Genomic DNA, 27806 nt, shown 5'->3' on the forward strand with positions numbered 1-27806 from the left:
CCATGAAGAAAAGATATGTGGAGATTTTGAAACCTGAAGCAGTCAGCAACAACACTGGGTCTGGGTTGTTGCTTTATCTTCCAACACGACGACCCAAAACATCCGTCACTCCTGGTGAAGAACTACCTTCAGAAGACTGAAGTGAACGTTACTTACTGGCCTGTGCAAAGCCTTGGCTGAGAGATCCACCAAAGAAGAATGGGCTGGGATTCCTCAGGAGACGTGTCAGAGACTTGTTGAAAACTACAACAAATGACTGCAGGCTGTTATTCAGCAAAAGAGAGACACTATTGGCTATTAGCGCCAGGGGTTAATAATTTTGACCCTGATAATTTTTGTGGAATATTTTAATTTCTGTGTGCAAAGTAAAATAATTTCAGCATCCAGAATAAAACTAGGATGTTTGAAAAAGCTGTGTTAAAAATGTCTTTGCTTTGTTTAACAGCACTTTAGAAATATGTTTAAACCAATAAAATTTTCATAGGGGGTTAATAATTTTGTCCTCGTGTGTATATTTATTTAGTGGGGATATACAATTTTTTGTGGAGAAGAAAAAAAAAATCATTATACACCTATATGTCCGGCTCCAGCAATCTAGAATAACGGAAGAAGCAGTTAGCAATAGGCCAGTGATTACTGACTAGACAACAGCAGGCTTAGATCTGTGCAGGGGATAGGGGAAAATAAATGGTTTGAATAAAGATAATTCAAAATCTTGCCTACATTTAACTTGAAAATGAACATGCAGCACAGACAGTGATCAAAAACCCAGTCTTAATTATTTTAGGGATCATGAAGTGGCTTGTCACGGCAGGAGAAACAACAGCCCAATCAACATGATAAACTTAAGCCTTGATAAAAAAAATATGGTAACTAAAATAACATTATGATAAGCATTATGATGTACAGGCCATCTGTGGGACACTATATCATAATTGTAAACATAGACACATAAGTCTGTGAGTTTAGAGAGTATTTATTCATCAGTAAGGCACAACGGTACATCAGCAACACAGAGCTGATACTTTAACAGTGAAGACTTATTCATGGCTTGTCAGTGCAGGGCAGTAGTGTAGTCAGGGTGTATGTAGAAAAAAAATCTTTTTTAAAGACAGTGCAGTTTGTAAGATACTTTTCATAGTCAAGGCTGTACAGGATATGTTGCTCATTCTCATTACAGAATTAGAATAACTTCATGCAAAGATAACCCAGAGGATATTTAAAACTATTGTCACCTATAAAAAGCTTTTAACTGCTAAGTTTGGCTCTCACCATTACTGTATGCACCCTATTATATTTGAGTTCCTTCAGAGGAATATTAGCTTATTGATGAAATGTGTTAAATTTGATCTCTCTCAGAAAGTGATCATGTATTATCATAAACCTTTTGTTACTCATCAAAACACTCTGCAAGTTACTAATAATGGCATCATAAAATACTCAGCTGGTCAGCAGTACCGCAGTGACACATGTGAGCGGTGAACTCTCTCACTCAGTCTGGTTCCATTCAAACAGACACAATTTAATCTCAAACCTCTTTGGTAACATGCAGTCTAGCTACCACGCAGCCACAAAAACATGTTTCCACATATAGCTCCATATAATACTTTGATCTATGTCTATGCAGGAAATTGCATATCAAGGACACAGCAAGGATCCAGAAACCTCATCATAAACCCCCCCACTACAGCTTTTGTGCACAAGAATAAGGCCCCTTCAGTTTAATATGATGCACCCCGGTGTATATCTATCAAAACAGAAAATAACAAACCTGCATTGCTACATTTTCAGTGCAAAAGCACCACATGCAGTAACAGTGAACACCCTTTCCCTGCAGACATCTTATGATACTTAGCTTCATCCTTGTTAGATGAGATATTTTTGTAACTGCAGACTTGTTTTCCTCGTGAGAGGCAGAGATAAAGGTCAACACGCACTTTCTGTTTCTGAGAAGACATTGAGAATGTGACTGTGCTAAATGTAACACACCTGTCAGTCAGATAATTTTTGGTTTGAGACCATTACTTTTCACATTAATGCTTCCCCCCCCCCCCCCGATTATGGAGAGCAGTCTATTTCCAGTCTTTTATTCCCTTATACAATCTCCCCAGTCCTGAGATTCTCAGTGGCAGTTCTGGCATTTAGGATGGCATTTCTGGTTGTTGACATTGCAGCGACATCCTCCGCTCGTGTCTCCAGGACCCTTGGAAAGTATCAGAACCAAAGTTTTAACATCTCAAGAGTTACCTTGCACTGTTTACCTTCTCTAAGCTAACATGTTTTAGTACAAATCCAAAAAGAGTTAGTACCAAGATCAACAATAACCCCATGTTTCATCAATATTCAGAAGTGCTCTCATCTTATTTGGGCCAGTCTCATCTGGGATGGTCTGACCTAAAGAGAGAGTGTGCTGTGCTCTGACAAGCCCACATTTCAGACTGTTTTTGGAAATGTTGGCCATTAAGTCCTCTGGGCTAAGGAGGAAAAGGACCCTCCAGATTGTTATGAATGCAAGTTCAAAAGCCAGCTTCTGTTATGGCGTGAGGGTGTTACAGTGCCCATGGAATGGGTAACTTGCATATCTGTGAAGGCATCATTAATAATGAGGTTCAGGATGCAGCAAAATATGCTTCCATCCAGATGATGTCTCTTTCAGGGACGTCCCTATGCCAAGCCACAATTTGAGTAGGTTACAACAGCATGGCTTCACATTAAAACTGGTAGTCAGTACAAAGCCTAAAGACTGGGGTTAGGTAGGCATGTTGGGAAAGAAATACATCTTTAAGGAAATAAAGGCACAATGTCTTACCCTGGGGCCCCAGCGCGGTCCTCTGGTTACCCAGCAGATCTCAGTATGACAAACTGTGCAGCGCAGCCAATCACATCCGTCCCTCTTCTGCACAATGATGCCACATTGAGGGCAGTGCATTGCCTCACCTGACTGCACAAGAGTCTGAGAAATGAAAGCAAGAGGGAAAGTGTGAGAGAAAAGTAGTTAAACAGTAATGGACAGTTCTCAGGGTGTGCTTATTTCTGTTTCAAAGCATGCACACATACATGAGTGCTTATTAAAGCCCACCTTTAGTAGATGTGTTGTCCGTCTGGCAGCAGAGTCATTTATAGCTCGGGCTGCAAGATCATCCTGATACTGCTTACAATTCATTCCCTCATGGATAGCCTGGGAAGAAAAGAAACACGACTCAAGAGAGTGCCATGCTGTTTTGTAAAAAAAAAAATCGGATTCTAATTAATGGTATGCTTCAACCCATGTATTAAATATGCAATCTAAAACGTACCTTACCATTCAGGAAGTGAACAATCAAACAATTAATAAGTGTTTTTTAAAAAATGTACATATTCCAGACCTTGCAAATCAGACAGTTGTGTTTCCTGCAGACTGGGCAGTGGAAGACATTAACCGTGTCCTCATACACACACCAGCCCAGACAGTCTGGAGTGGCACAGTGGTAGCTGCCCTCACATCGAGACTCAGCCACGGACAGACCTCTTTGCAGCCAGCGCTCGTACTCCTCTGCTGGCACCAGCTGTAAAGGAGAAGAGAGGAGACATGGAAAGTGAGTTAAAATTAAAATAACACTAATGGTGGGTTAAAGTCTGATATAAAAAGGAACAAAAGAAAATGAAGGTCATGTGAATGTCAGGATGATCAGCTGGAATGCCATATACCAATGTTGACTACTAATTACTTCAAACTGCACAAAGGAAATGAACTGGAACCACACTGCAGTTTTGATTGTATCACAGTAAATAATTTACTATTTAGCAGCTGTAGAGTTTGAAAAGATAGCCCAAGTCTGTGTGACAGCAATGACAAGCTAAGCAGTAGTTTGAACCTTTTTACTGGTATTAACTCTGTGGGCTTTCCTGCCAAATTAAACCAGGCAAAAAGTATGATTGACATATTCTGACACTTTCATATCAAACGGTAACCCCTAATACTCGAGCTACAAATACCACATTTTAACACCCTTTTTGTGGAAGCCCCTTATGGGCACGCAGCCAGATATTTTATTCTACTCATTCTTCCAATGCCTAGTGACTTCAGGTTGTTTTCTCAACATTTCAGCATATTGATGGAGCCTTGCAAAAGTTTAAGCAGGAAGACTGTTTCTACTCATTCACTAGTCACCACTCATTCGTACATCTCCTTTCTTCCATTATTTCTCTCTTTCCGCTCAGGTGTTCAGCTGATTATGGACATTCAGTCGCTTAAGTACTAAGCTAATCAGACTCTCCCACTGCCTCATTTACAGTGTTAATTTTGGCAGCTGTTTTTAATTTTACTCTTAGTTTTAGTCTTTAAATGAAATGCATTTTAGTTTTGGTCTCATTTTAGTCATTTCTATCCTTTTAGTTTTAGTTGTTTTAGTCAATGAAAACTCAAAACATTTTAGTCTAGTTTTAGTCATAAAAGTCCTCACATTTAAGTCTTTACTTTTAGTCCAAGCATTACCTTGCCTTAATCTGGTACCAAGTCATGGTAGTGTGTTCTATGCGCCCTGCCAAACCTGGGGTCTACAGCTGAGAGGCTAAATATGCACAGATGCATTGTTTTTGACAGATTTACTCACAGTAGAGAAATATCACAGATTTTGAATGTCAGATGAAAACTCAATTGCATTATAGTCTAGTTTCAGTCATCTTGATGAAAACTAAACTTAGTTTTTATCAATTTTAGTCATCAGTGATGTATTTTTGTTAGTCTTAGTCTAGTTTTTGTTTTGGAAAAAAAGGCTGTCGACGAACATTTTTAGTCATAGTTTTAGACAACAAAATTAACACTGCTCATTTGATTAGTCATCATGCATCTGTCATCCTCTCAGCCTGTCATTTCAGTGTGGACGCTGCAACCCTCATCCACCTCAGCCACCTCTACTCAGTTCATTAGCATCTAGTCCAGATCCTCACTAGTCTTCTGCTCATCTCATCCTGCATACCTCAGTCTCCTCCTCTAAGGCACCTCATTTGTTTCCTGGTCCAGCTTCTCAAAAGTCTACTTCTCATCTGATCCTGCATCATTCATCAACACCACCACCAGTGTCTAGACTTCATAGGGGCGCATCCTATTCCTGACACATCAAGTATATGAAGTCATCATGATGGAGTCTAATCACCAAAGATATTTCACATTTCTCTTTCATTAAAAATGTATTAAATAAATTATTGTAAAACTCGTATTCAGTCTCTACTAATTGAAATGGCTCTATCTCAAAATAGTAAAGTTGGTTCTCTTGTGACAAGTGAATTTTCTGAGAAACAAGTGAATGATTGGGCCAAACAGTGCTGTTATCCCAGTATAAATAAGCTCAGTTTTCAAGAAGACTCTCATGGTACAATGGAGTCAAATTACATATATTACACTCTCTGTTGGTATAACTCACAGCTCTGATCTCCCTCTCCTGCAGTGAGGAGGTACAGGAATATAAGTCATCTCTGTAGGGACAGGACACCTCAGGCTCTTCACTCAGCATGATGACTGAACGTAAGCACTCTCTGGACACAAACACATACATGACATGTAGATACAGACAGGTGTGAATCATGAGAAACCAAGATGTTAGTTTTAGCAGAGGCAGTGCAAACTTTTCTGACCTGCAGAAGCAGTGCAGACACTCCCTCAGCAGGACGCCCTCTCCTGGCTGCAGGTCCACATAGCAGATCCTACAGTCTACAGGCTCTGGGTTTGGCAGCAGGTCTTGGCTGTCCATCATTACAAGCCGGGCAAAGTTCTCCCTGCGCTCCTCTTCTCTTGCCTGGCACAAGGTGACGGTGTATTTGGGAAGATTAGAAACATATTTAGACTAATTCCCATAAGTATAGGGACCCACATGAACTGGTGATACTGGGAGTAAAGCAAGCTAAATACAGACACACAGTTTGCAAACAATTTATTTCATTTTGTTTCACAGAGTATTGTTCAGAAATAGTGCAAAGTTAACATATAGGGCAATACATTCAATTAAGTGGCACTGTTTTTATATGTTAATTTTAAACGGCATCTCTGATGCTGTATGTTGACAGTTTCTATTTTTTAATTAATATTTTTATTTCTTTTTCATGTTGACAGTTTCCATGATTATCCAGCTGGATACAGGCTTTCATAGCCTTCTCATAAAAGATGTACAAATACAGTTTATCATCAGGGGTTCGTACCGAGTACTGGGCTAGAAAGGGTTTTTGGGGCTCTTTCAGGATTTCAAGAGTGTCTCATTTTTAACCTCACTTGATAATGCTGGTGAAACCGACCAATCAGCTCACTGGAAATAATAAATCAACACTCATTTATGACAGCGACAACTGAATAGCATCTCTGTTCCATGCTGTTCTTCCACTTTCTATTTTAACCACATCAACGAGTGGCATCATGACTAGACTGCATTTTAATTACAAAAACCTAATTTTATCACTTAAGGAATTCTTCGATGTCTTTTCACTTTTAATCAATCACTGCTAACCAGGTTAAAATAAAGGGACTTAATAGTGATACAGCAAAGGAAATTATACTTTATTTTAAATGAGATAAATAGTTGACATACTGCTAAATATTTCTGAAGATCATCTGTGATTAGCTACTTCTCTCTCCAGTTTTACCAGCAACAAAAACTAACTTGGAGGTTTTTTTCTCCCAGATTTATCAGTTCATCAACAAACAACATTCTAATTAGGAACTTGCTTTACAAAGCAATATTTTTAATGTTTTTCTTTTTTTCCTAAAATGTCTTCAATTTCTTCTGCTATTCTTGATAAGATTATAAACTTCCCCCCCTTTCCTGTTAAGATTTTTACATTATAAAACTAGATTTGTGGATTACTCAGTTCATCTGGTGAAGGCGTGATTGCATGAGTGAAATAGGGGGTTTAATCCAAAAATTTATCGTAAAAAAATGGAAAAACTGCAAGTGTTCTTCAAAGCAACCAAAGGCATACTGTAGATTTGTATAAAATTAAAATGCCTTCATTTTACAAAACAGATCGGATCGCTTTTTGAAGAACAGGTACAGTTTTTTGAATTTTTACTTTAAATTTTGGATGAAACCTTTTTCTTACTCATGCAACCAACCTTCCCCAATGACCTGAGCAAAGCAAACTCAAAGTTTCCGAAAAGCACCTACATGTGAAACCACAGAGACCCAGCAGCGCTTCTTCTTCTCTTTTGTCTTTAGATTTGTGTTTTAGTTTGAGTTTCTTGTGATTAACTGGCCTGTCAAAAGAACCAGTAGTTAAAAAGTTTTGCTAATAGGACATCCAAGACAGCCATTGTTAGTCTTTGTAAATCCAGGGTACCCTGAAAAGCCACCCTAAGTTAAATAGCTTCTAAATACAGACACCTGGATCATAGTGACCACTGGTTTATTTATGTGTAATAAAAAAGAGGGCTTATTTTCCCAATACAGACTGCAAAGTCTCTGCAGGCATTTTTTCTTGTAAAAACTAGATTCCCTGGGTGTAATGAATAGGAAAATAGTGAAGACACAGAGGCGCCAGTGCCACTCCTTGTCTTGATTATTTGGTGAGTACTGGGATATTTTAAGGCTTCAGTGGTGTCATTGCACCTCAAACGAACTCTACAACCCACTTTCAACTTCAGGAAAAAATAAAGACCCATCTAGTCTGAAGTCCAGCATAAGGATATGCATACAGGTACCATGGAATATTTTTCAGATGTTCTAAAAGTGCATGTCTTGTAACAAAAATGGTGCTACAAGTACAATCTGATGCTGACTGAAAGATAAATAAACATGCTGAGAAAGTGTCCCTGTGTCTCTGTGTGTTCAGTAGTCCTGGTCCAGGTTATACAGGAGTGAGTTGTTTTGAGCCCCAGCACTCCTCAGCACCTCTCTTCTCCCTTTCTCCTTCAAAAAACAGAGACAGAAGAGAAGAGAGTCAACCTGAGAGAGTGTGTCACTTTTAAAGGTAAACTTTAAATCCATGTTTTTACCCAATTTGGAGCTCGTTTTTTTAAATCCAGCCTTTTTGTTAACAAAACATCTCTTGACCTAGGCTTGCTGTTAGGGGTGTGAGGAGACTCTTATCTCAAAGACAAGAGGATGGGAGAGGAGAGGAGAGGAGATTTCACACCTTCTTTTAAAGAAACAAAACACATGAGCAGAAAATATGCCCTTTATACAGCTTAAAGTCGTGATTGCAAAGCAATTCAGGTCTATTCAGTACTATAAAACTTAATCCTCTTGTAATGAATAGGCTATCAATTATTATGCAGTTTTTCTTGTCTACATCTGACTCAAACTGTACACTTTAATGCTTTTCAAATCAAACCCTTCATTTTAATAGCCTGCTACATCTTTAAATCATGCACTCATTGCTACAATTACAATATTAAAACATTTAGATTATTTTGAAAGTACATTAAAACTACAACTACAACAGAAATATAAAGAGCTGCATCAGTAAAATGAAAAAATTTCTCATCCTTTTTAAGTACATCTATATTTTACCTGCCTTCATCCTTTAAAAAGTGTGACACCCGTGTCCATAAGGGTAAAAAATACCCCCCAATAAAGACTGCCATAGAAAATGAATGTATAAATGTTATCATTCCAATTTCTTAAAATAAATACTATAATTAACTTCAGTTCTGCACCATATATAATGAATATTAGGAGGAGGGTTAAAACACTGAAAAAAAATCTTTCTGTCAATAATATGGTCTGCTGTGATGTAGAGAAAAAGATTTTTCCATCGTTTTGTGGTCCTTTTTCTCACAAGAGCTTTGACAGTGTTGGACAGACACAGATGAGCGTTTGTGTCAATGTGTGTGCACTGGTAAGTGAGTGTGTGTCTCTGCCTGCTGTCAGACAACAATCGTGTTGAACTGAACCTGTAAGTTGTGTTTTTGGAGCTAACAATGGACTCTATGGCGCTCAAACAGAGTTTGTTATGCTAAGTTTACTGCTGCAGTATACAATGACCTGTGATATAAATGTTAAGCTTCTGATTGATGATAACACAGCCAACACTTGATGGATGTGTGACTGACAGATGGTGAAAGGAGAAGCAGACATGACGAAGCAGCGACTAAAGCAAAGTTATAAAGTCACAGATTGCGGCACTATGAGCGAGTCTGCGCACATACACAGCCTCAATGACATCGTATTCTTTTCACAGAGACTGCACAGGTTTCCAGCAGCAACATTTCATCATTTCTGACCCTCATGATGAACTTCTTATGCATTGGCGGATCATGTGTGGCCCCAAGTAGTGCACACGGAGGAGGGGGTGGGGGTTGGAGCAGTGATCTTAATGGATCATGGATCAGCTGTTTCTTCATTAGCTGTCAAACCAAATATTTTAAAGTGTCCAGGGCTTCTTTGTGATCTTTTTAAACTTTCAGTTTAGTATTGCATTCTGTCAGGAGAGCTGCTGCTCCTGGTGTCTGTGCAACATCGATCTTGCAAGATGGTTTTCACCTGGATGAGAAATCTTTTGACGTTTTGATCTTGCAAGATCTCGTCACACCCCTGCTTGCTGTTGAACAATGTAGTGTTATAGCTTTTGACTGGTATGAAATAGCACGTCTTAAAGTTACTAATATCTATGAAGGGGTGACATAGATGTTGGTGAATGTATAGAAATGTGGGTGGATGGTATGTATAGTAGTTCAGATGAGGATGTTCTTCATACCTGCTGGTACTGTCGGATTGCTTCCTTTTCCTGCTGGATTCGTCTTAATTCAAGTGCGTCAGGTCTGTATCCTCCCGGGATGACGTAGCTCTCAGGGCGGTTTGTGCTGCAGATCTCACAGCCTGGCCGCGTTGGCTTGTTAATATAAGTGCAAGAAGGGCAGGACCAACCCTAAGGCACATAGAAGTGGCTTTATTCGTCATATTTTTCTCATTTTTTTCTTTGAGTGTCTGTGTCATTACACAAATGCTATTCAAAACAAATCGTAAGTACTGTCTATTACCTGAGTAGAGACTGGGTTTGGGCTCAGTGCTTCATTGAGTTGAGGCATCTCTAAGTTGATGAGATCTCTGATCTCGCTGATGTTTCCTCTCTCTGACCCAGCTGACATTTATAAAAAAGAGAAAGCTTCAGATCAGCAACCAGTAAAACCTCCTTGTTGATGAGAAATATAACAAACATAACAAACATCACTCACCAGTACTGCTGCTGCTGGTATGCAGTCTAGGAGGCAGGGTGTTGTAAGGCCTCCTGTCCAGAGATGAGGGGCCATTCGCCGAGGTAGAAGGGAGGGGAGGAGTGGGAAGGGACAAAGACGGAGGAGCCAGAAGGAGAGCGCTCTCCTGGTCCCGTTGGAGGGTTTGGAGAGACAAGCGAGCGTGACAGGCTGATAGAAGGTACAAGAAGGCTGTGTGACCATCCTGATGAACTCCGTATGAGGCCAAGGAGCGCTGATCAGTGCACAGACACTGGCCTATCACCCAGCGCTGCACCCGCGGATGGAAGCCATACTCAAGAAACATCTGAGGGGGAAGAGTATAAGAGAAGGATAGATGACCATGACAGAAATAGGATTTGTAACAGAAGAATTAGAGGAACATCTTTTAGACTCACCTGCTGTTTCAGCGCTGCAGTAGTCATGTGTGGGGAGACTTTCACAGTAACACAACAGGATGAAGAGGAATCCTCAACTACAACTGTCAAGCTGTCACAGTAAATTAAAAAACATGTAGAGAACATGTCATTATCTACCTTACATCACAAATTTAAAACACAGCAATGATGCTCTTACTTGATTTCAGTGTCTTCATAATCTCTGCTTGATGGCTGAATCTTGAGTGCGGCATGTTGTCTGGCGAGCGTTGCAGCGAAGACAGAAGCAGACTGAATGTCACCCGCTTCAATAGCTCGGGTCAGCTCTATACAAGTGTCCTCTACAGATGAAAACACACACCCATACACAGACACACACACACGGACAAGGAAACACAGATAAGGCCACTCAGGTGAACTTATGGGCAAGTGTGTGCAGAGGATGTTGCCAGTCCTCCAAGCCACTACTGGGCTAACAATGAATCAATGAAGGAATAAAATGAGTGAAGGAATGGCTGAATTAGTTTAATCTTATTGAGAAGAAGAAGGAAATCATTATCATTTGTTGGTAGATGTTCTGCGTACACACCTGTCTGTTGCAGAGCTTTGCAATTCTTCAGATCAGAACTATCTGGCAGGCGTTGTGCTCCGTTATCTTGAGGGACAACTGAAGATGTTAGGAAACAGAATATAAACAATAAGTCTAAAAAAATCTGATGGAAAAACAATAAAGCAAAAAAAGAAACCCCCCCTTCATAGGCTACACACACAGCAGCTCACCTGTTTCTCACCTGTTCTGCTTTCTTTCTCTTCCTAACTGTGTTTTTGCTTTAGTTTTATCATCAGTAGCCTTTTTTAAGTAAATGACCTTTAAAGAACAGTCATTATTTGTTTTCACCTGCGAGTTGATTTAAAATAGCTGATCTGCGTTAGGAAGTTTGATATTAATTAATTCACAAACAGAACCGGCACAGTAATTAGACGGAGTTTCTTCATACATTCACAAACTAAACAATGGCAGAAGTTGATGTTTAACAAAAGAGGATGCATTTACAGGAGTGACCTGATGAAAGAGTCTCTGTGTAGAGAGAGAGAGAGAGAGATGCAGAACGAGCGACCACTGCGCACTCATTGACTGATCACGGACAGCACTGATCTCCATAACTATTTATCTTTGAGGGTAGTGTACTAATGTGTGATGCCCAGATAAGATTATGTTTGGTCAATGCCGTATACATATTACCTTGATCATATGTATCATACAAACACCAGCCTGATGTGCTGCGAGAGAGAGAAAAGCTCAAAGCTTGCCCCCCCCTCGCTGCCCAGCAGTTTTGAGTTTTACTCAGCAGTGCTTCCGTGTAGCACTGGGTGGGGCAGTGTCACATGACTGCCTCTCATGTAGTGTGCTCCTATGGTGCATTAACAGAGAGATTTACAAGGGGACAAAGCCGAAATAACCGACACAGCAGTTTTATGTTGGTTATTGGCTCTAAATGTCTGTTTTGATTATTTTTCAATTAATCTCACAGCACTACCCTCAAGGACCACAAAAATCTTTTCCTTCTCTCCCTCTATTTCTCCACCTTTCATAAAATATGTGCTAAAACAAGCTGTTCTCAGATTTTCCCCTCATGATGTCATGTGGGGAGTTAGCCCCCCCCCCTCGGTTGGCCCTCCTCACTTTGAAGTAAGGTCTGCCCTCCTCTCCTGATCCTCCTCTCAACTGCCAGCTGAGCCACATCCATTTCCGGAGAGGGGCGGAGTCAGACAGCTCAGTAACATTTAAAGCCACAGACAGACAAACAGCTTGTTCTGAGCAGGGCTGAAACAGAGGGGTTTTTAGACATGCAAAAATCCAATGCTTGAGTGTTTTTTCAACAACAAACTTCACAGGCATGTTTTGGGGACCTCTGAGACCAACATAAACGTGTCTTACAAAGGTAAAATATGTGACCTTTAAGTCAAAAATAGGAAAAAGTATCAGGCTGTAACTGAATCACCAGTCAGCTGTTTGGCTGACAGCTGGTGGTCACGGAAAACCTTGCTACCGATTTCTGCGGTTTGCTAATTTTGCTCTGTCTATGGCTGTAACTGTTCATCCAAATCAGATGTTTTTGTGCTTTATGGTAACAGAGACACTCTTAATAGAGATGCACCGATGCATTGGTTTAACATTGGTATGGGATGACATTAGCCCTGTTTAACATCAGCAGGTCAGGTCAGGTATTAATTACTGAATTAACTATTTATCACAGGACAGAAGTTGGACAAACTTATCTGTTTCATGGTTAAACATGGGAGAAAATGGTGACATTAAAGGGGGTCTTACACCATAATAGTGACAAAAACATTGGCATTTGCATTGGCTAAACTGTAACTTTAAACATCAGTACTGGCCCTAAATTTTACTGGTGCATCTCAGTGCCCAACTCATTCTGATTTGTCCTGACCTTCTTCATCTTAAATTATATCATGCTGAAGGGCAAATAAACAACTGTAAAAGAGAAACTGTTAACCTCATCCATTGCGCATTTATTTTAAGTGTGCTAAAATGATAATCAGTCAACAGAAAAGGATTTGTTTAATTGAAAAAAGACTGTTTCTCTAATACACCATCATGTGTAACACTGATTGCATGTACATTCACAAAAATCATTCCAACCTCTTTATAAAGAAAAGGATGGTCTTTTGTGGAACTCTTTGAACCAGCTATATGAGCTTCTGAAGTGTCAAATGCTGCTATCTTTTTTAGCTATTAAGAGCAATTTAAAAAGTTTTGGTCCCTCTCTTACATTACGGTTAAAAACATGGAAATCATCATAATAGGGTTGCAGGGTAACTCATGATACAATGCAACATTCAGTGTGTGGCCACAATGAAGATAGTATCATAATAAGCAGTACCGTAAAAATCAGTAAACTGCAAGACAATCATATAATTATCGATCAACTGCTGAAAGTATTAAATTAGTATTGAATGCCTCAAAAAGGTGAGGTGCAGGATTAATGTAGAATTCAGTTTTCCCTTTATCATATCATATTATCCATGCCTCAAGCGTTAACTTCCTTTACTACTATACACCATTCTCTCTCTATATCTTCTTCTTTCAGCTTGCTATCAACTTCTTCTTTGGCCATAAACTTCTGTTTTCATTACCCATATTCATAAGCCTCATAATGAGAATCATGAAGTAGTGACACAGTAAGTGAAACTGTCAGCAAATCTGTTTAGATCTGTGATTAGTTTCAATTACCAATAACTGCCAAAAATGATTAATTAATCAAGTCCCACAAGTCAGATGACATATGATGACAGATCAGTATTTTATTATTCTGTTAGCCCACAGTGACTGTAGATCATATTACTTTTACTTATCATTTCAAAATAAACTGTAAAACTGTGATAATTTTGTGATTTCTGTACTTTAATATCAGCATGCATGCTAGCATGTTTAAAAAAGGAATGATGTATACTACAGTGTTGACCAAAGTAATGAAATTACAGAGGGAGCCAATATTTGAGGCTTGGTTTGGTGGTTTTATATGACGGCAGAACTGTTCCATGCTTTAAGCATGGACATGAAAAACGCTTTTGTCCAAATGTCAAGATTTAATGACTTTTACCGAGACCTAAGACACATACAACCCTGTTTGACTGGGTATGAAATATCTTGATTTTTACCCCAATGTTTGCCTGTCCTTGTTATGTAGAAGAGGAACAACTGACCTCTGTGTGCTTCTCTCAGTGACGACATCACCACAGTTGCCCACTCCTGGGCCTCCTGCTCACAACGAAAGTTGAAGCTGATTCGCTCATGCGGAGGCGCCACCAAACTCAGTTCATGGCACTTTGGTGACTTCACCTCATAGTTGACCATCCCTAAATCAAACTCAGCGATGGTCTGGAGCAGAGAGAGAGAGAGAAAATGAGAAGTGAATTAGTCATTAGTTATACTGTGCCAGTTGGTGCGTGGACTTTGCTTAGTAAAGGCATGAATCTTACATTAATTTTGCTTTGAAAAAGATTCACTAAAAAGATATCAAACAGGGAAAATGTTGCATATCAATCTCCCTTCACTTAGGTCTAAGAAAAGCTAAGCCCCTGCAGGACCCACCTGGAAAAATAAAAGCTCAATTTAATTGTTTTCACTGAGAACACCCCAACATAATATGCCTACCTGCATGCTTGTTATTGACAAAAGATCTTTGTATAAACTATACATTATTAAGATGGAATATTAGGAAAAAAGATGATCAAAAATATATTATTAATTTTATGCTTATGCTTGTGTTTGTAGATATGGCTGCTTAGTCTGTAGCCCTCATCTGTGCTTCTGCCTGTCTTGGCCAGGACTCTTGAAAAGGAGATTTTTAATCCCACTATTTTTTTTCTAGCTCAATAAAGTCTAAATAAATAAATAAAATAAAGAAAAAAAACCCTCAAATATTCTCAAGTTTAAAAAGTTGTAAATTTGAAAAAAGAAAGAAATTTTAAAAAGTCAGAAATGCACATAAACCAAAACTAAGATTTTTTTAAATATTATATACAGTGCTTAACAAATTTATTAGACCACCTGTCATATTTGTCTCAGAGACTATACAGCATCATGAAGTGCTTTAATGCAGACTCTTTCATTTTCACTGAGCTCTCCACGTTTTACCATTTTGAACAGGAATGAGGAATTTCAAACTGAATTCACCTTTTTATACCCAAATTTGAGCCGGCTCACTGGGCTTCTCTGAGAAGTCAGAACTTAATCAAGCATAACATTCAACCACTAAAACTCATTTTTCTGTTCAGGAGAGCAAGTAAATAACTACAATTTGACATACTAATCAAGAAATAATAATGTGCTTAACTATTTTTTCAGGGTTTTTTTTTGTAAATCAGTAAATTTGAAAATTCATGGATAAAAATAAAAATTATATTTTAGCATTAAAAATATCATTTGGGTTAAAGAGCTTCTACATGTTGGTGTATTAACCATTGCAGAAACATAAAAATGATTTTGGTAATTTCCAATGCTGTTAATTTAGGGCAGCTGTGGCATAAACCTTACTTTGGGTGGTGGTCTAATAAATTTGTTAAGCACTGTAGTTGAAAAATTAAAAATCCAAACACTGTTGTCAGGTCGGGTTCTTATACATTTTAGATATTACACAGTTGTAAATCTATGGCACAAAAAACTTGAAATCTTGAGACTGTAATGTGAAAATCTAGGATTTTTCTTTTGTGTTCTTGTAAATATATAACTTCATAATTTCATATATTTTTACGCCCCCCCCCCCGAAAAAAAAGACAAAAGACAAAACAAAAAACAAACCAAAAAAACAACAACAAAAAAACTTTTATTGCTTAAAAACTAATGGATCTATTTTCTAATCTTTCAGAGTGGTCCTTTAACATCCTGTATTTCTTATCATTATAGATGAAGTCGTTGGCTAAACACAAAAGTTAAATACAAAACAACTTGTCTATAGGCATAGTTTTGCTTTTAAACTGCCAGTTAAGATAAGCTTTGGCAGTACAATTTTTGTTACTTTCTTTGCATTATCTGATAAAAACAAATTAAAATAATACTCACCCAAAATTAACAGACACCAGACTTCAGCCAGACTTGAATATTTAAATATTAAGCATTAGTGGTACAATTATATTTGTGATATTCCGCTTTATTCTAATGTTCTACTAAGTAAAACAGCAGAACTAGGTACAGAGAACTGGACAGATCATATTCTGTCTGCTGATGTCTTGGACAACAAGGTACAAAGTGGAGACCGCTGCTCTCAGTGGATCAATTTAAAATCATTTTTTCCAATCCCGTTTACACAAAACCAGCATAAACAGTCCCCCTTCTCTCGTGGCATCTTGAAACTGGGCATTTCCCGCTGTGAACTCATACCACAACAAACCCCACATGTCCCACTGCCGTGAACTCACCACACTCCGGCCAGTCCCGCTGCTGTCTTGGAGGGACAGGCGGAATTCCCCGGATTTTCTTGGGTCCATGCTGAGCTGCAGGCGGAGTGACTCATCAGCTGCTCCCGGAAGACACAGCGGCCGAATACCCGAATGGCACACCGACACCCGAACCGACATGAGGACGGTCTGGCAGGCAGGTTGTGACTGCGAGGCCCCATACTGGCTCTGGAAAGCGGCGGACTGGTCCGGTGTGAAGCCAGGGGTTTGAGTCCAACCGCCTGAACTCAGCGACATGCTGCCAGTAAACTCATGTAGAAGACATACAAAAACACACGGGGCCCGTGTTGTTTTACTCCTTTCCCACGTCCTTCACGACATGTCAAACATTACTTTTTAGTTTCTGACCGCCACAATGACAACAGGAAGTAAGTGCGCAACATTAAAATGGGACGGTCGATGGGACCGACTTCTATAAAGTGTACCCCGAGTTCGAAAGCTATCACTTCTCCTTTTTCCCGTTTTTGCTATCGCGCTGTTTCAAGACAGATTAAGCGTCCAATTTCAGCCTTGAAGCCACAGCTGAGGTCTTTGATATATCCCAAATCTTGACGGTATCAAAGTTGTTGACGATAGTTGACACTAGAGTGCTGTTGATGCCTACGCTTTCACTTGCTTGTGCGCATGCGTTGACTGCAGGGTGACGTATGCTGTTGTATTATTCATAAGGGTTGTTGCTTTATTTAGAAATATGATAAATGAGCTAAGCTAGCTCTCATGTAAGTGGCTTTTTGTATTAATTATTCAATATAGGTCAGGCACTCTGTTTCCTAGAAAAGCGTTTTAAACCTTTGGTTCTTATGTAGTAAAAACCACTTGATTTTTTATACAGTGGCCTACGAGTGTGCTTAAAACTTTAACCACAAAGGGGCAGCAACGCATCCAATATGAGTGTACTGTCTCTGAATCCAATCTCAACTCAAAACAATAAGATGATGCTCAAACAAAGCTCATTAACTTGTGACCTTTATTTAAAAAGATTATTTGCATGTGTATGTCATTCAACGGTAGGCCTGTCCCTATCTAATGCTTGATAATGTATACTTTGTTTTTCTTGCTGTTCTTTTTTTTTTTTTTTTTTTTTTAAATGTTATAGGCTTATGTTAATAGGCTGCAGAGATGATAAGAATTAGGCCATAGGTGTGTCTCATTCCAGAGGCTGCAGCCTTCAGAAAACTTAATCTATGAAGGACCAAGCTTTTGTAGGTTGCATTGACCGCACAGACTCAACTGAATCAGACAGTCTGGTTGATGGAGGATTCCTCTTTTGCATCACCAGCTGTCCCCTTAAATTTTAAACTGCCCCCCTCCTCTGTTGCCTGGAAGCCTATAGCTACACCAGAACTAGGTGATGTACAGTGATTGAGATTATTATTATGAAACAATTCATCCACAAATGTAGAGTCATGAAAAAAGCACTAATGTTCGCAATATTCATGAAAAAGGTGACAAACGTCAAGAAATTATCTTGATTCCTGATTAAAAATTTGACTTCTTTTTAAACGCCCTATTCATTTGTTGGATTTTTATTTTCCCATTTGGTTGTGTTTTGTTTTATTATTATTATAGTCTGCAAGTTTATGTCAGACTGTAATATGAAAATACAGATTTACACTTTTTTTAATGAATTGCAGTAAATAGTGGGGTATGTTGAGACATGAAGTTTGCACTAAATCCTATAAAGTACAGGGAAGTATAAGCATCCTGAGCCCCCAGTGCTCTGTGAGACATCTTCATCTTTTAACAACAATGGGATATACCCACAGAATTACTTCACCGACCCAGGTGGGACTTGAACCCACAATCCCCAGCTCCGGAGGCTGATGCCTTATCCATTAGGCCACTGGGCCATGTGTCTCCCTCAGCCTCCTCTATTCATCATTAACTCATCGTCTGCTGTGACATCCTTGTTAGGACCCTAAGGTCCAACAGTCCCATTTAAATGCATGACATTATTGTAATTTATGACTTTGGGGATTGGACAAGACTGAATGGCTCAGTGATGCTACCTACAAGATCTCAATATTTGAGTCCACGCAGCATATTTAACCTGATTTTATTACTGTAGGAATGCTTTGCATCATTCCTAGTCCTACTGAACTGAGCTCATTTACATGAAAAAAAAATCTCTTCATACTGCCTCCTACAAACAACAGAATTGGCACATGTTAACTCCTCTAAGTCTGTTGAACATATCAAGTGCAGATGTGGACAGAAAAGTCAAAATAACTTCACAATAAGACTGAGGGGCTCCAATAAAGAACGTCTTGCTTGCAATTAGGACATTTTTTATGTCTCGCCATGAAACAGGAAGTTGTAGGTAACTTTCAAATGCAATGTTCGACCTGCTTGAAATCTCACATGTATGAGATTAATGCTCTGTTCTTGAACACGTATGCATGCTAATGTTCAACTTTAACTGGCATGCCGCCTCGTGGAGGAGGGCAGTAGTAATTCTTGGATGACACTTCAAGTCTTCTTTAAAAATATTGGGCATGACCTTATCACATCCACACCTATTCATGGTGTCAGCCACTGTTGAAAACCAGAACTAACTCATATATGATATAAATTACTTAAAATCTAATATTAACAGCATATCTTTGACATCAACAAAAGGCCTCCTCACTGTGGTGCAGCACAGCGCACAGCTTGGCCACAACCTGCAGTTGCTGGACTCCCCTGGTCGACACCCTCTTCATTAAAGCCTGTGACTTTAATTGGATTAAGCTTTTGTTGAATTACTGTTCTCAGGATATACAGGTGTTCTCTTTACAAATTAATTTTAAAAACTATCACCTCAAAAAACTGACAGCATCTTTAATCTTCATATCCAGACTGAAACCTCAGAACCCTACCCTACTAACTTTCTATTCAAATAACCCTTTGAAAGAGGGATATCCAAAAATGATCAATGTAGTCCTGACCCACACACTCAGGGTCACAAATTATGAGGCAATTAACAAAATAAACTGTAGCACGTAAAGGGAATGATTTAACCTACAGGGCTGAGCAGGATCAAGCTGTTAATCATTTAGCAATCAATACTGCATTGCTCAGAGCATCCATGTCACACACAACCTGAGATATTCTGGTAACCCTTGAAATGATCATTTTTATGAATGAAATGCCTTTATTCAGTTCCTTTTTTTGCTCGTCCTTCACTCAGAGGAAGACACGAAGTCAAGACAAGCCACATTGAGACTGATCCTCCAAGCCTCCATTCACAGACGACACAGGCAAGATGAAGCCATTCAATCAGGGACTGATGAGAACATGATGTTAGAGTTCCAAGAGAAGGGGCCACACATGAGTCACAGGCACTATTGTGATGCAAAAGAACTAATATTAGCCCATGCTGGCTAAGGCAGTGCACTTTAATTAAATATGGAGATTAGTGAAGTTGCAGCAATGATAAATCACATTTAAAAATAATAAAACAAAAGTTTAGACTGGTCTCTTAAGATTTGTAATAAAAGGCAGAGAACAACCTCTATTTAAGGGCTGGAACCTGACATATAATGTTAAATTTGATGCACATTCATTTCTCTCTAAATCATTTTAAAAGCAGCATAAGCACAGCTTAAAAGAAGGAACTGAACATTTTCTAGGTGTACATTATACATTGTTTTTGCATATCCCATTTCCAAGAAGTGACATAGCACACCTCGTTATCAAATAATTTGTAAATGGTGAGAGTTTTCAAATACTTTGAATGATTCACCCCCTTAAATTACAGGGAACTTACATGAGATATTTAGTTATTTGTTTCCAAGAACAGTGGTTCTCAACTGGTGGGTTGAGACCAAAAAGTGGGTTGCGAAGCTCTTTGCAGTAGGTTGCAAATGTATGTCAGGAAAAGTGCACATACAGAGCAAGTTTTAGTCTTTTTCACAAGACCCCAACGCAAAAAAATGGAGGAAAAAACAAAATGTATGCGTACTTGTCCTTCTGTAATGATGTGCTTTTTAAAACATTGTTCTTTTTCCTGCCTCTTTTGTTCCCTTTAATGTCAAAACTGTACGTTTTTTTTATGAAATACATCTAAGTGGCAGGAGTGTCATGACTTGAGAATTTTTAAAGTTGACTTTTATATGATTGAAGTCGAGTCATCTCTGACTATTCATTGATGAAATCATGAATCTACAGGAAAAGTTTAAATAAACCAACACTCTATAACCCGTATCCTCCTAACAACAGGCAGCTTACAAACATTTTTGGTGCAAGTGCAAACAACAAAAGGTTAGTATGGTATATAACATAGAATTTACAAAAAAAAACCCTGATGCACTTCTTGGGGTCCTTTGTTTCATTTATGTTAGTTTAGCTTTTATTTAACCCATTTAGACCTAAGACTACCTATAAAATACCATCCAAAATCCTAAGTATTGCTCAGATCACTAGAAAAACACAGATATTTATAGTTTTGAGACTAGCTCAGTAGGTCAGCCTTGTGTAGTTAAAATTGATGGGATGTTCCCTGGTAACTTACTTGTTTTTGAACTTGTATGACCAGGAGTTTGGTTTTAACAGCATTTAAGAACAAGTTAAGTTTCTGCAGACCATTTTTTTTAGAGATTTATTTTTTGGCCTTTTCTAGATAGAGGGAGGACAGTGGATAGACTTGGAAACAGGGAAGAGAGTGGGGAGAGACATGTGGCAAAGGGCCACAGGCCAGATTCAAACCTGGGCTGTCCGCTTACATGGTGCGCACCTGAAACCACTTGACCATCTGCCCGCCCCAAGTTTCTGCAGACCTTTTGAAGACTGAAAAACACTTAAAGCCGATTTAAAACTCAAAAGCCTGCAACATTTATTAACAACAAACAAAACAATGGTGTCATCTGCTTGAAGGTCACATAGATGGATCCGCCAGTCTCTGTGTTTCTCACTGGCGAATCCATCTCGCAAAGCTCCTGTCTGAACCGTTTGGGCCTGGTTAGAAAGTGACAGGACCAATCAGCAATACTTTCAGGCACGGTGGAGTCATGATGTAAGCAAGCAGTAACAAGAGGCCATTGCAGTTATGGCAGAAGACATTAGCGTGGATGCTGCTAAGCGCCAGTTTTATCAGAATTTGACATTTCTTCATTAAAAGAAGAACAAAGAACAGCTCTGAGTTGTTTTCTATTCAAAACCGTCAAAAGTCAGGTACTGACATGTCTATAGTCGCCATATTTTGCGTTATACCGTTCTATATGGAGTTTATTCTTCGGTAGCGACTACGACGTCACATGTTTTGTTGCTTTGATTGGCCCATAAAGGTGTGACAGAATGTTCATCCAATCACTCTCTGAGTTTTTTATTCAAAGGCTCTGCCCATTCCCAAATGCTGTCTATGAGTGGTTTTTCAGATGGATGTGTGAAACAAATCTATCTGGCGTGTCAGGTTAGTAAATCACCTGGTCTGACACCAACCTTGTGACAGCACTGACAGATCTCTAAGAATAACTATACCAGCATATTAGTATTACGTCTTGTTGCTGATGATCTCGATGATTCTGTGGGTCATAAAGAGACATTGGTATTAATTTCAGTTTATTTCATGAACAGCTAAAAACTCTTCACAAAAGCTTTGAATGACCTACCATTTTTAAACTTATCCACTGTCTTCCAATCAACCGTTCATAAGCATTTAAACTCTTTATATTTCAATAAAGAGAGACTTACCAGTGAGCAATCTTACAAGTTTGAATTTGAGACATGCCTTTAAGGAAAAGCATCTATCATGATGTCTTCATGCACTGAAAGGGGTGGTGAGGCCGACTGCAGGATAGGATATCCCTCTTATCAAGTCTAGACACTAGAGGTGGTGATGAAGGGATGCTGGATGGCCTGGAGAAGCCTGACCTGGACACTGATTAGATGGAATGGAGGTGGCTGGGGTGGAGGAGAAGAGTACAAATTTAAAAATATGACAGCAGCAGGATGATTGGTTGTGGCAGAGTGGGATTGACTTAGAATTTAATCGCCATTACCAGCTGAGAAGGAAATCAGAGGGCGCATGAAAGAGTGATAATTAATGGATGAAAGGATGAATGGAAATGAAAGAGACTTCCTGCTTAAATGTAGGCTAAGCTTCATTATAGGATTAATCTCGTGGACACAACAAATAATAGGTGTTGTAAGCTTTGAGCAAACATGTAAAGTGATGACATATAGAAGTAAAAAACACATAATAGTTCAAATGAATATCTCTTTGCTGTCAACATCTAAAGGTTAAGCTGCATGGTCACATGTAAAACAGCACCAACACTTTATAACCTGACCTTTACACACATCCTTTTTGCCCCAAGGTCACTTTACACCTGAATACATCTAAGCATGGACATTCTCCTCAGCTTGGCCTTTCACTTATGATTTATCACTGTCACCTCTCATTATGTGAAGTGGGTCTCACAGTGTATACAGCTCCCATTCCCTTGGGAACAAGTTCATTTTACTGTGGATATAGTCCTTACTGGATACCAAATTCAGTCACCCAAAATGCAACAAAACTAACAACATTTTAGTATGAAAGATGTATCCTAAATATTTAACGTGAGCTTTATAGAAAGAAGTGAAACAGGTTGGAGTTCCATATTATCAAGAAAGTATAAAAACTATCTTTTTGGAGAGAAGACACTGAGGTTTTTACAATTTGTCCCTTGTAACCATTCTGATTGATGAGGCACCCATCAAAAAGACGCCCACAGTCGTTCCATGCCCCTGTCTGACAGGTTGACTCAACGTGCAGGGTCTCCCCCAATGTTGTGCACTAATTTAAAGTTGTCCTCTTGTCACTGACTTCCAGATGGACGGCTCTGCTGCGTGACAGACATCATGAAAACGCCAACTCAAAACCTCCTTCTCAAAGGGTTGAGGGGGTTCAAAGAGTGGGTGGGGGTGGCAGAGAGGGGGGGATCTTGTAGCCTGGGATCACTGTGTGTGACTGACGCTCTTGATTCATCATCCAACAACCTCATGAGCGACATGGATATATAAGCTGAGGCACACCTGCTCAGCAATAAAGGACTTCAGACCTCCGCAGACTGACCTCAGCCTGTCAACAAAGTTCAGGGTGAGTACCTGCCATATAGAGTTAAATATGTAATATTTTGTTTCTATAATACTGAATTAAAAAAAAATAATTATTGAATGTAGGTGCCGACTAAATTAAAACTTTTTATAAAAGTAAAAAGTAACTAAAAGACACAAAATGTTTTTATATAATTTATTTCCAATGATAAAAAACCTCAAATTAAAAGATTTATTTATGTGATACTGTTGAATTTATTACAAGCAGCTGACTTCATCAACACTGTTGTGTGTTTAAGAGTCCAAGTTAATTCAAATTTAGCATAATATTTCCGTAATTTCCATAATATTAACTTTAAATAACCAAGTATAACAAATAAACTACATCTTGATCCTATGTATTAGTTCTTTTTTTTTCACAAGTCAGTGTCAGCCTTTTCCGGGCTTTCTCTTTCTGTTTTAGTGCCGTTTAATCTGTAACTGGAACTTCATTTACCAGCATTACTGCCCGGTGCCCGGAGCGACCTCACAGCATGCTGCCCGGAAGAGCGACTGATGTTCGGCTCTGCGTCCTGACGACGAGCCGCTGGGTGCCTGCAACCCTCGCACTGCTCCTCCTCCTCTCCTCCAGCCTGAGCAGCGCCCACAGCACTACGGTGGAGCACGACTTCCACATCGTTCACAATGTGGACAACAGAAGTAAGACTCATACATTTACTATTACATTTTGTCTTTTTTCTTAGTTTTTCTTTTTTTCTTTAATAAACCGCAGAAAGCGTTAAAATTGGTCTAACAGAGCAAGGTAGCGAAAATTCACTCAGCGGTCTGTTAGCGTTTATACCTGGGGGACACGTAGTTGCACCTGTTCTGTTATTTTTTTTAGTTTCTGTGGGTTTATTTTGAACTACTTAAAATTAAGTCTACTCTTTTAACGGTTTGCCCCAGAATTTTCTTCTATGGGGTAGACTGGGCTGTTAATTCTGCTTGAAAATCCTCATTTATTATATCCTAGTGTTAGTTTTTGTTGGCCATCTATTTTTATGTCAGTCAAAACTCCTTCTGCCTCTATTTAAACTGTAGTGTTTTTTTTTTCATTTTGCATTTTTTTCAGTGTACCTTATTCCATATGAATAATGCATGATAATTGTATTTTAATGAACATATTAACACATGTTATTTTATCACCAATACATCATCATTATTATTGTTTGTTTTTAACTGCATAGCTGAAGAGCAAATGCTCGTTACTGTGCTATTTTATATTGAAACAAGGGTTGGACAATTAATCGAAATTTGATTAAATCGCTGTATGACCTGCTGCAATTTTCAAATCGTAGAAGGTGAGGTAGAAATGTTAATAATGAGCATTCCCTGAGTCCAAATAATCACACTGAGATATTTTTTCAAAAAATGCCACCCTAGTTTAATCTGTCTGATATAGAGTTCGTTATAATATAGACTAATTTATTGCTTGGGTTTGTTGATAAATACCTAAGATAAGAAACTTAAAAAATAATTGCATATTAAATCTTAATAATATTGTTGTAGAAAAAAAATCGCAGTAAGATTATTTCCCCAAATTTGAAACACATCAATAAATTTAACAACCCCAATCAAGACTTCAGATAAGTCTATATATGATAACAGCACAGCTGATTAAATCTATTCTTTTTCAAAACAATGAAACAATTAGATGTATTGAAATAAAAATATTTGTATGTAGATTCAGAGTGTATACATTCAACTTGTTAAAATAATGTATGTTCTTGTAAAATACAAGTCTGTATATGTACTGAAAAATAATCTGAAATTAAAGTTTTCTTTTGCATGATGAATGTAATGGTTTGAGTTACAACTAGGGCTGGACAATTAATCAAAAATTAGATTAAATTGTAATATGATCTGCTGCAATTTTGAAATTGCAGAAGGTGCAATTTATCTTTAACCTGAAATTTGTGTCAAAATGCCACTTTAAAAAGTTTCTGCTGCTGAGATGTTATGTAGTACATACCATGCAATCACCCAAGTGCCATTTTTTAAGAATAGTCTACCAAAAAAATCCTACTTTCTTTATTTTTGTATTTGTTTTTCATATTAAATATGAGAATGACAAACATTGTCACTCCCTTCAGTGCAACAGGTTATATCCAATTTGCAATACGTGTCAAAATAATCACAATTAGATATATTTTTTTAGAACTGTTCAGCCCTGTTTAATCTGATATTGTTTTAGTTGTAATATAGAAAGATTTATTGCTTGTGCTTGTTGGAGAATTCTTAAGATGAGGAACCTCGGGAATAATTGCATGCAAAATTGCAATCGAAAACTGGGGAAAAAAATCACAATTGGATTATTTTCACAAATCGTTCCACCCTAGTTAAAACATAAAAAAATCACAGTTATCTAGCATCATGATGTTGTTTTGTTAATAATAATCTCTGTCACTGGGTGTCCAGGTCCAGAGATAGACCCCTTCTGGTATGTGGGGCGTGGTGTGCGACCCATCGGGCGCTTCGGGAAGAGGCACAGCAGCGTGAGCAGTGGGGGGCTGCAGTCAGGTGCTGTCGTCAGGACACTGGGTCTGCTCCTCAACAGCCTCAGAAACAAGGAGGACCTCAGAAATGTACTGGATGTTGAGGATGGAGAATGGTTACCATGACAGCGTGTCCATTCAAACTCCCAAGTGTCTTCATTTGTTCTCTTTTTTTTATGATTGAGGTTATGTTCTAGCTCTTGACTGTATTTCTCCATGACAGGATAAGATCCTTGATGAAATCAATCTGCAAATGTACCTGTACATATAAATGCATTCTATATTGATTAATAAACCAGGATGTTGTCATTCTATCTGTGCCTGTCACCTTCCTGTATAACTGTGTACAACAAATATTCTACAAGAATTGTAAGTTTGCAAATTTTATTCATTTCATAATACATTTTTTCTCAGAGTACTGTGGCACATAGAGAATCTGTATTTTTTGCTTAATATTTTCCCCAACATGTTGTATGGATTGCAACGAACGATTGCACATAAAAGTGAACAGCCCATCTGTGAAGCTGTGCACAGTGAGCCTCATTCACGCTGGATTTAAACAGGAACAAATACAGGAACTGTTTTTAGCTCTGTGAGTTTCTCATCATCTCTGAGTATCTGGAACACAGTTCAGGAGTAAATTAGACTTCCTGTGTGAATCCAGCCCTAAAAGTCATGACTATAATACACAGCCTCTTGCACACAACACTGAAAGATTGATCAACTATGATTGGGCAATACATACATTTTTCTATATCCATCTTTTCACACATATACATATATTAACAAATTGTTGTGAGATAATATTTTCTCTTTACGTTAGAAAAATACAGGACACTGATGATTGGACCCTTGTGGCTGTGCTTCTCATGAGAAATTTTTACATCAATTTTGATAAAACCAGAAACATGCTTTTATATATTGACACCTCTGTAGAACAAGATTGACAGAAGTACAGGATCAATGTGCAAAAAAACTGAGATGTGAAAGACTAGGATGAAAGGTCAATAAGAGAAGGGGCAGAGCATTCATACAGAAAATCCTCACACCCTTTAGTTTAAGCAATCCGTTATATTTTTGACTCTTACTGACATCTGTATGCATGGCTTTCTGAGCAATGTAAGTAAAGCAATTACCCCAAAAATTAAAGGCAGTATTAACAAATTGAGTGTTTGAGGAGTACAGTGTGAATCATACTCAGTACACCATAAAACGCCTGCTGTCACGTGCATTTCTGAAACATCTACCATCGTCATGAGTGACAGAGTAAATGGTAAATGCAGGCTAACGCTGAAAGCACTCTGAGTCACCACATGTGTGAGAGTCTGATGGGACCGACCGCAGAGGGACTCATGTCAGGAGAGAATAAAGCCTCCAATTTGCATTAGTAGTTTTCCGAGTGGTATTGCATAAAAAACATTTAAGTATAAAAAATAAATTGCTTGTAACAAAATCATGGTCTTTATGGCATTTGATATACAGTACAGCCCGTTGGACTTCATTATGTAAAAATCCTCCATGCATTTTCTTAATACAACACAGAAGTTTGACCCTGCTAAGGGTTTAATACTGTTTGTTCAAATAAAAGGCCACAATGTTTGAAAGTAAACAAAGAAGATGGCAGAGAGGGAGAAAATGAGTTAAACAATACTGCATAATGGGAAAACTGTCAGACCAAACCTGAACGCCAGACTTGCCTAGATTTATTTAAGCGTAGTTTTTCTACTGTTCTTACAA

At 38.5% G+C, this 27806-nt stretch overlaps 2 protein-coding genes and 1 non-coding gene across 3 annotated transcripts; 1 reads left to right on the forward strand and 2 right to left on the reverse strand.

Moving 5' to 3' along the window:
* Positions 1-960: 960 nt before the first annotated feature.
* shrprbck1r (sharpin and rbck1 related) lies at positions 961-17643 on the reverse strand. The gene is made up of 14 exons (XM_041813996.1): positions 16480-17643; positions 14266-14440; positions 11126-11203; positions 10736-10877; positions 10558-10648; positions 10142-10466; positions 9947-10047; positions 9664-9834; positions 5614-5774; positions 5403-5514; positions 3366-3545; positions 3080-3178; positions 2810-2953; positions 961-2203 (listed from the first exon to the last, which is right to left on the reverse strand). The coding sequence occupies exons 1-14, from the start codon at positions 16753-16755 to the stop codon at positions 2123-2125; spliced, it is 2136 nt and encodes a 711-aa protein (XP_041669930.1). The 5' UTR covers positions 16756-17643; the 3' UTR covers positions 961-2122.
* Positions 17644-18295: 652 nt separating this feature from the next.
* On the reverse strand, positions 18296-18368 carry trnar-ccg. Its single transcript has one exon. It is a non-coding gene; the product is annotated as a tRNA-Arg (tRNA).
* A 5103-nt stretch (positions 18369-23471) lies between these two features.
* prlh2 (prolactin releasing hormone 2) lies at positions 23472-26383 on the forward strand. The gene is made up of 3 exons (XM_041814602.1): positions 23472-23578; positions 23999-24234; positions 25993-26383. Exons 2-3 carry the CDS (start codon positions 24069-24071, stop codon positions 26193-26195), a joined length of 369 nt encoding a protein of 122 aa, XP_041670536.1. The 5' UTR covers positions 23472-23578; positions 23999-24068; the 3' UTR covers positions 26196-26383.
* The last annotated feature ends 1423 nt before the right edge of the window (positions 26384-27806 follow it).

This window comes from Cheilinus undulatus, linkage group 19 (assembly GCF_018320785.1).
Source record: "Cheilinus undulatus linkage group 19, ASM1832078v1, whole genome shotgun sequence".
Taxonomy (NCBI): domain Eukaryota; kingdom Metazoa; phylum Chordata; class Actinopteri; order Labriformes; family Labridae; genus Cheilinus; species Cheilinus undulatus.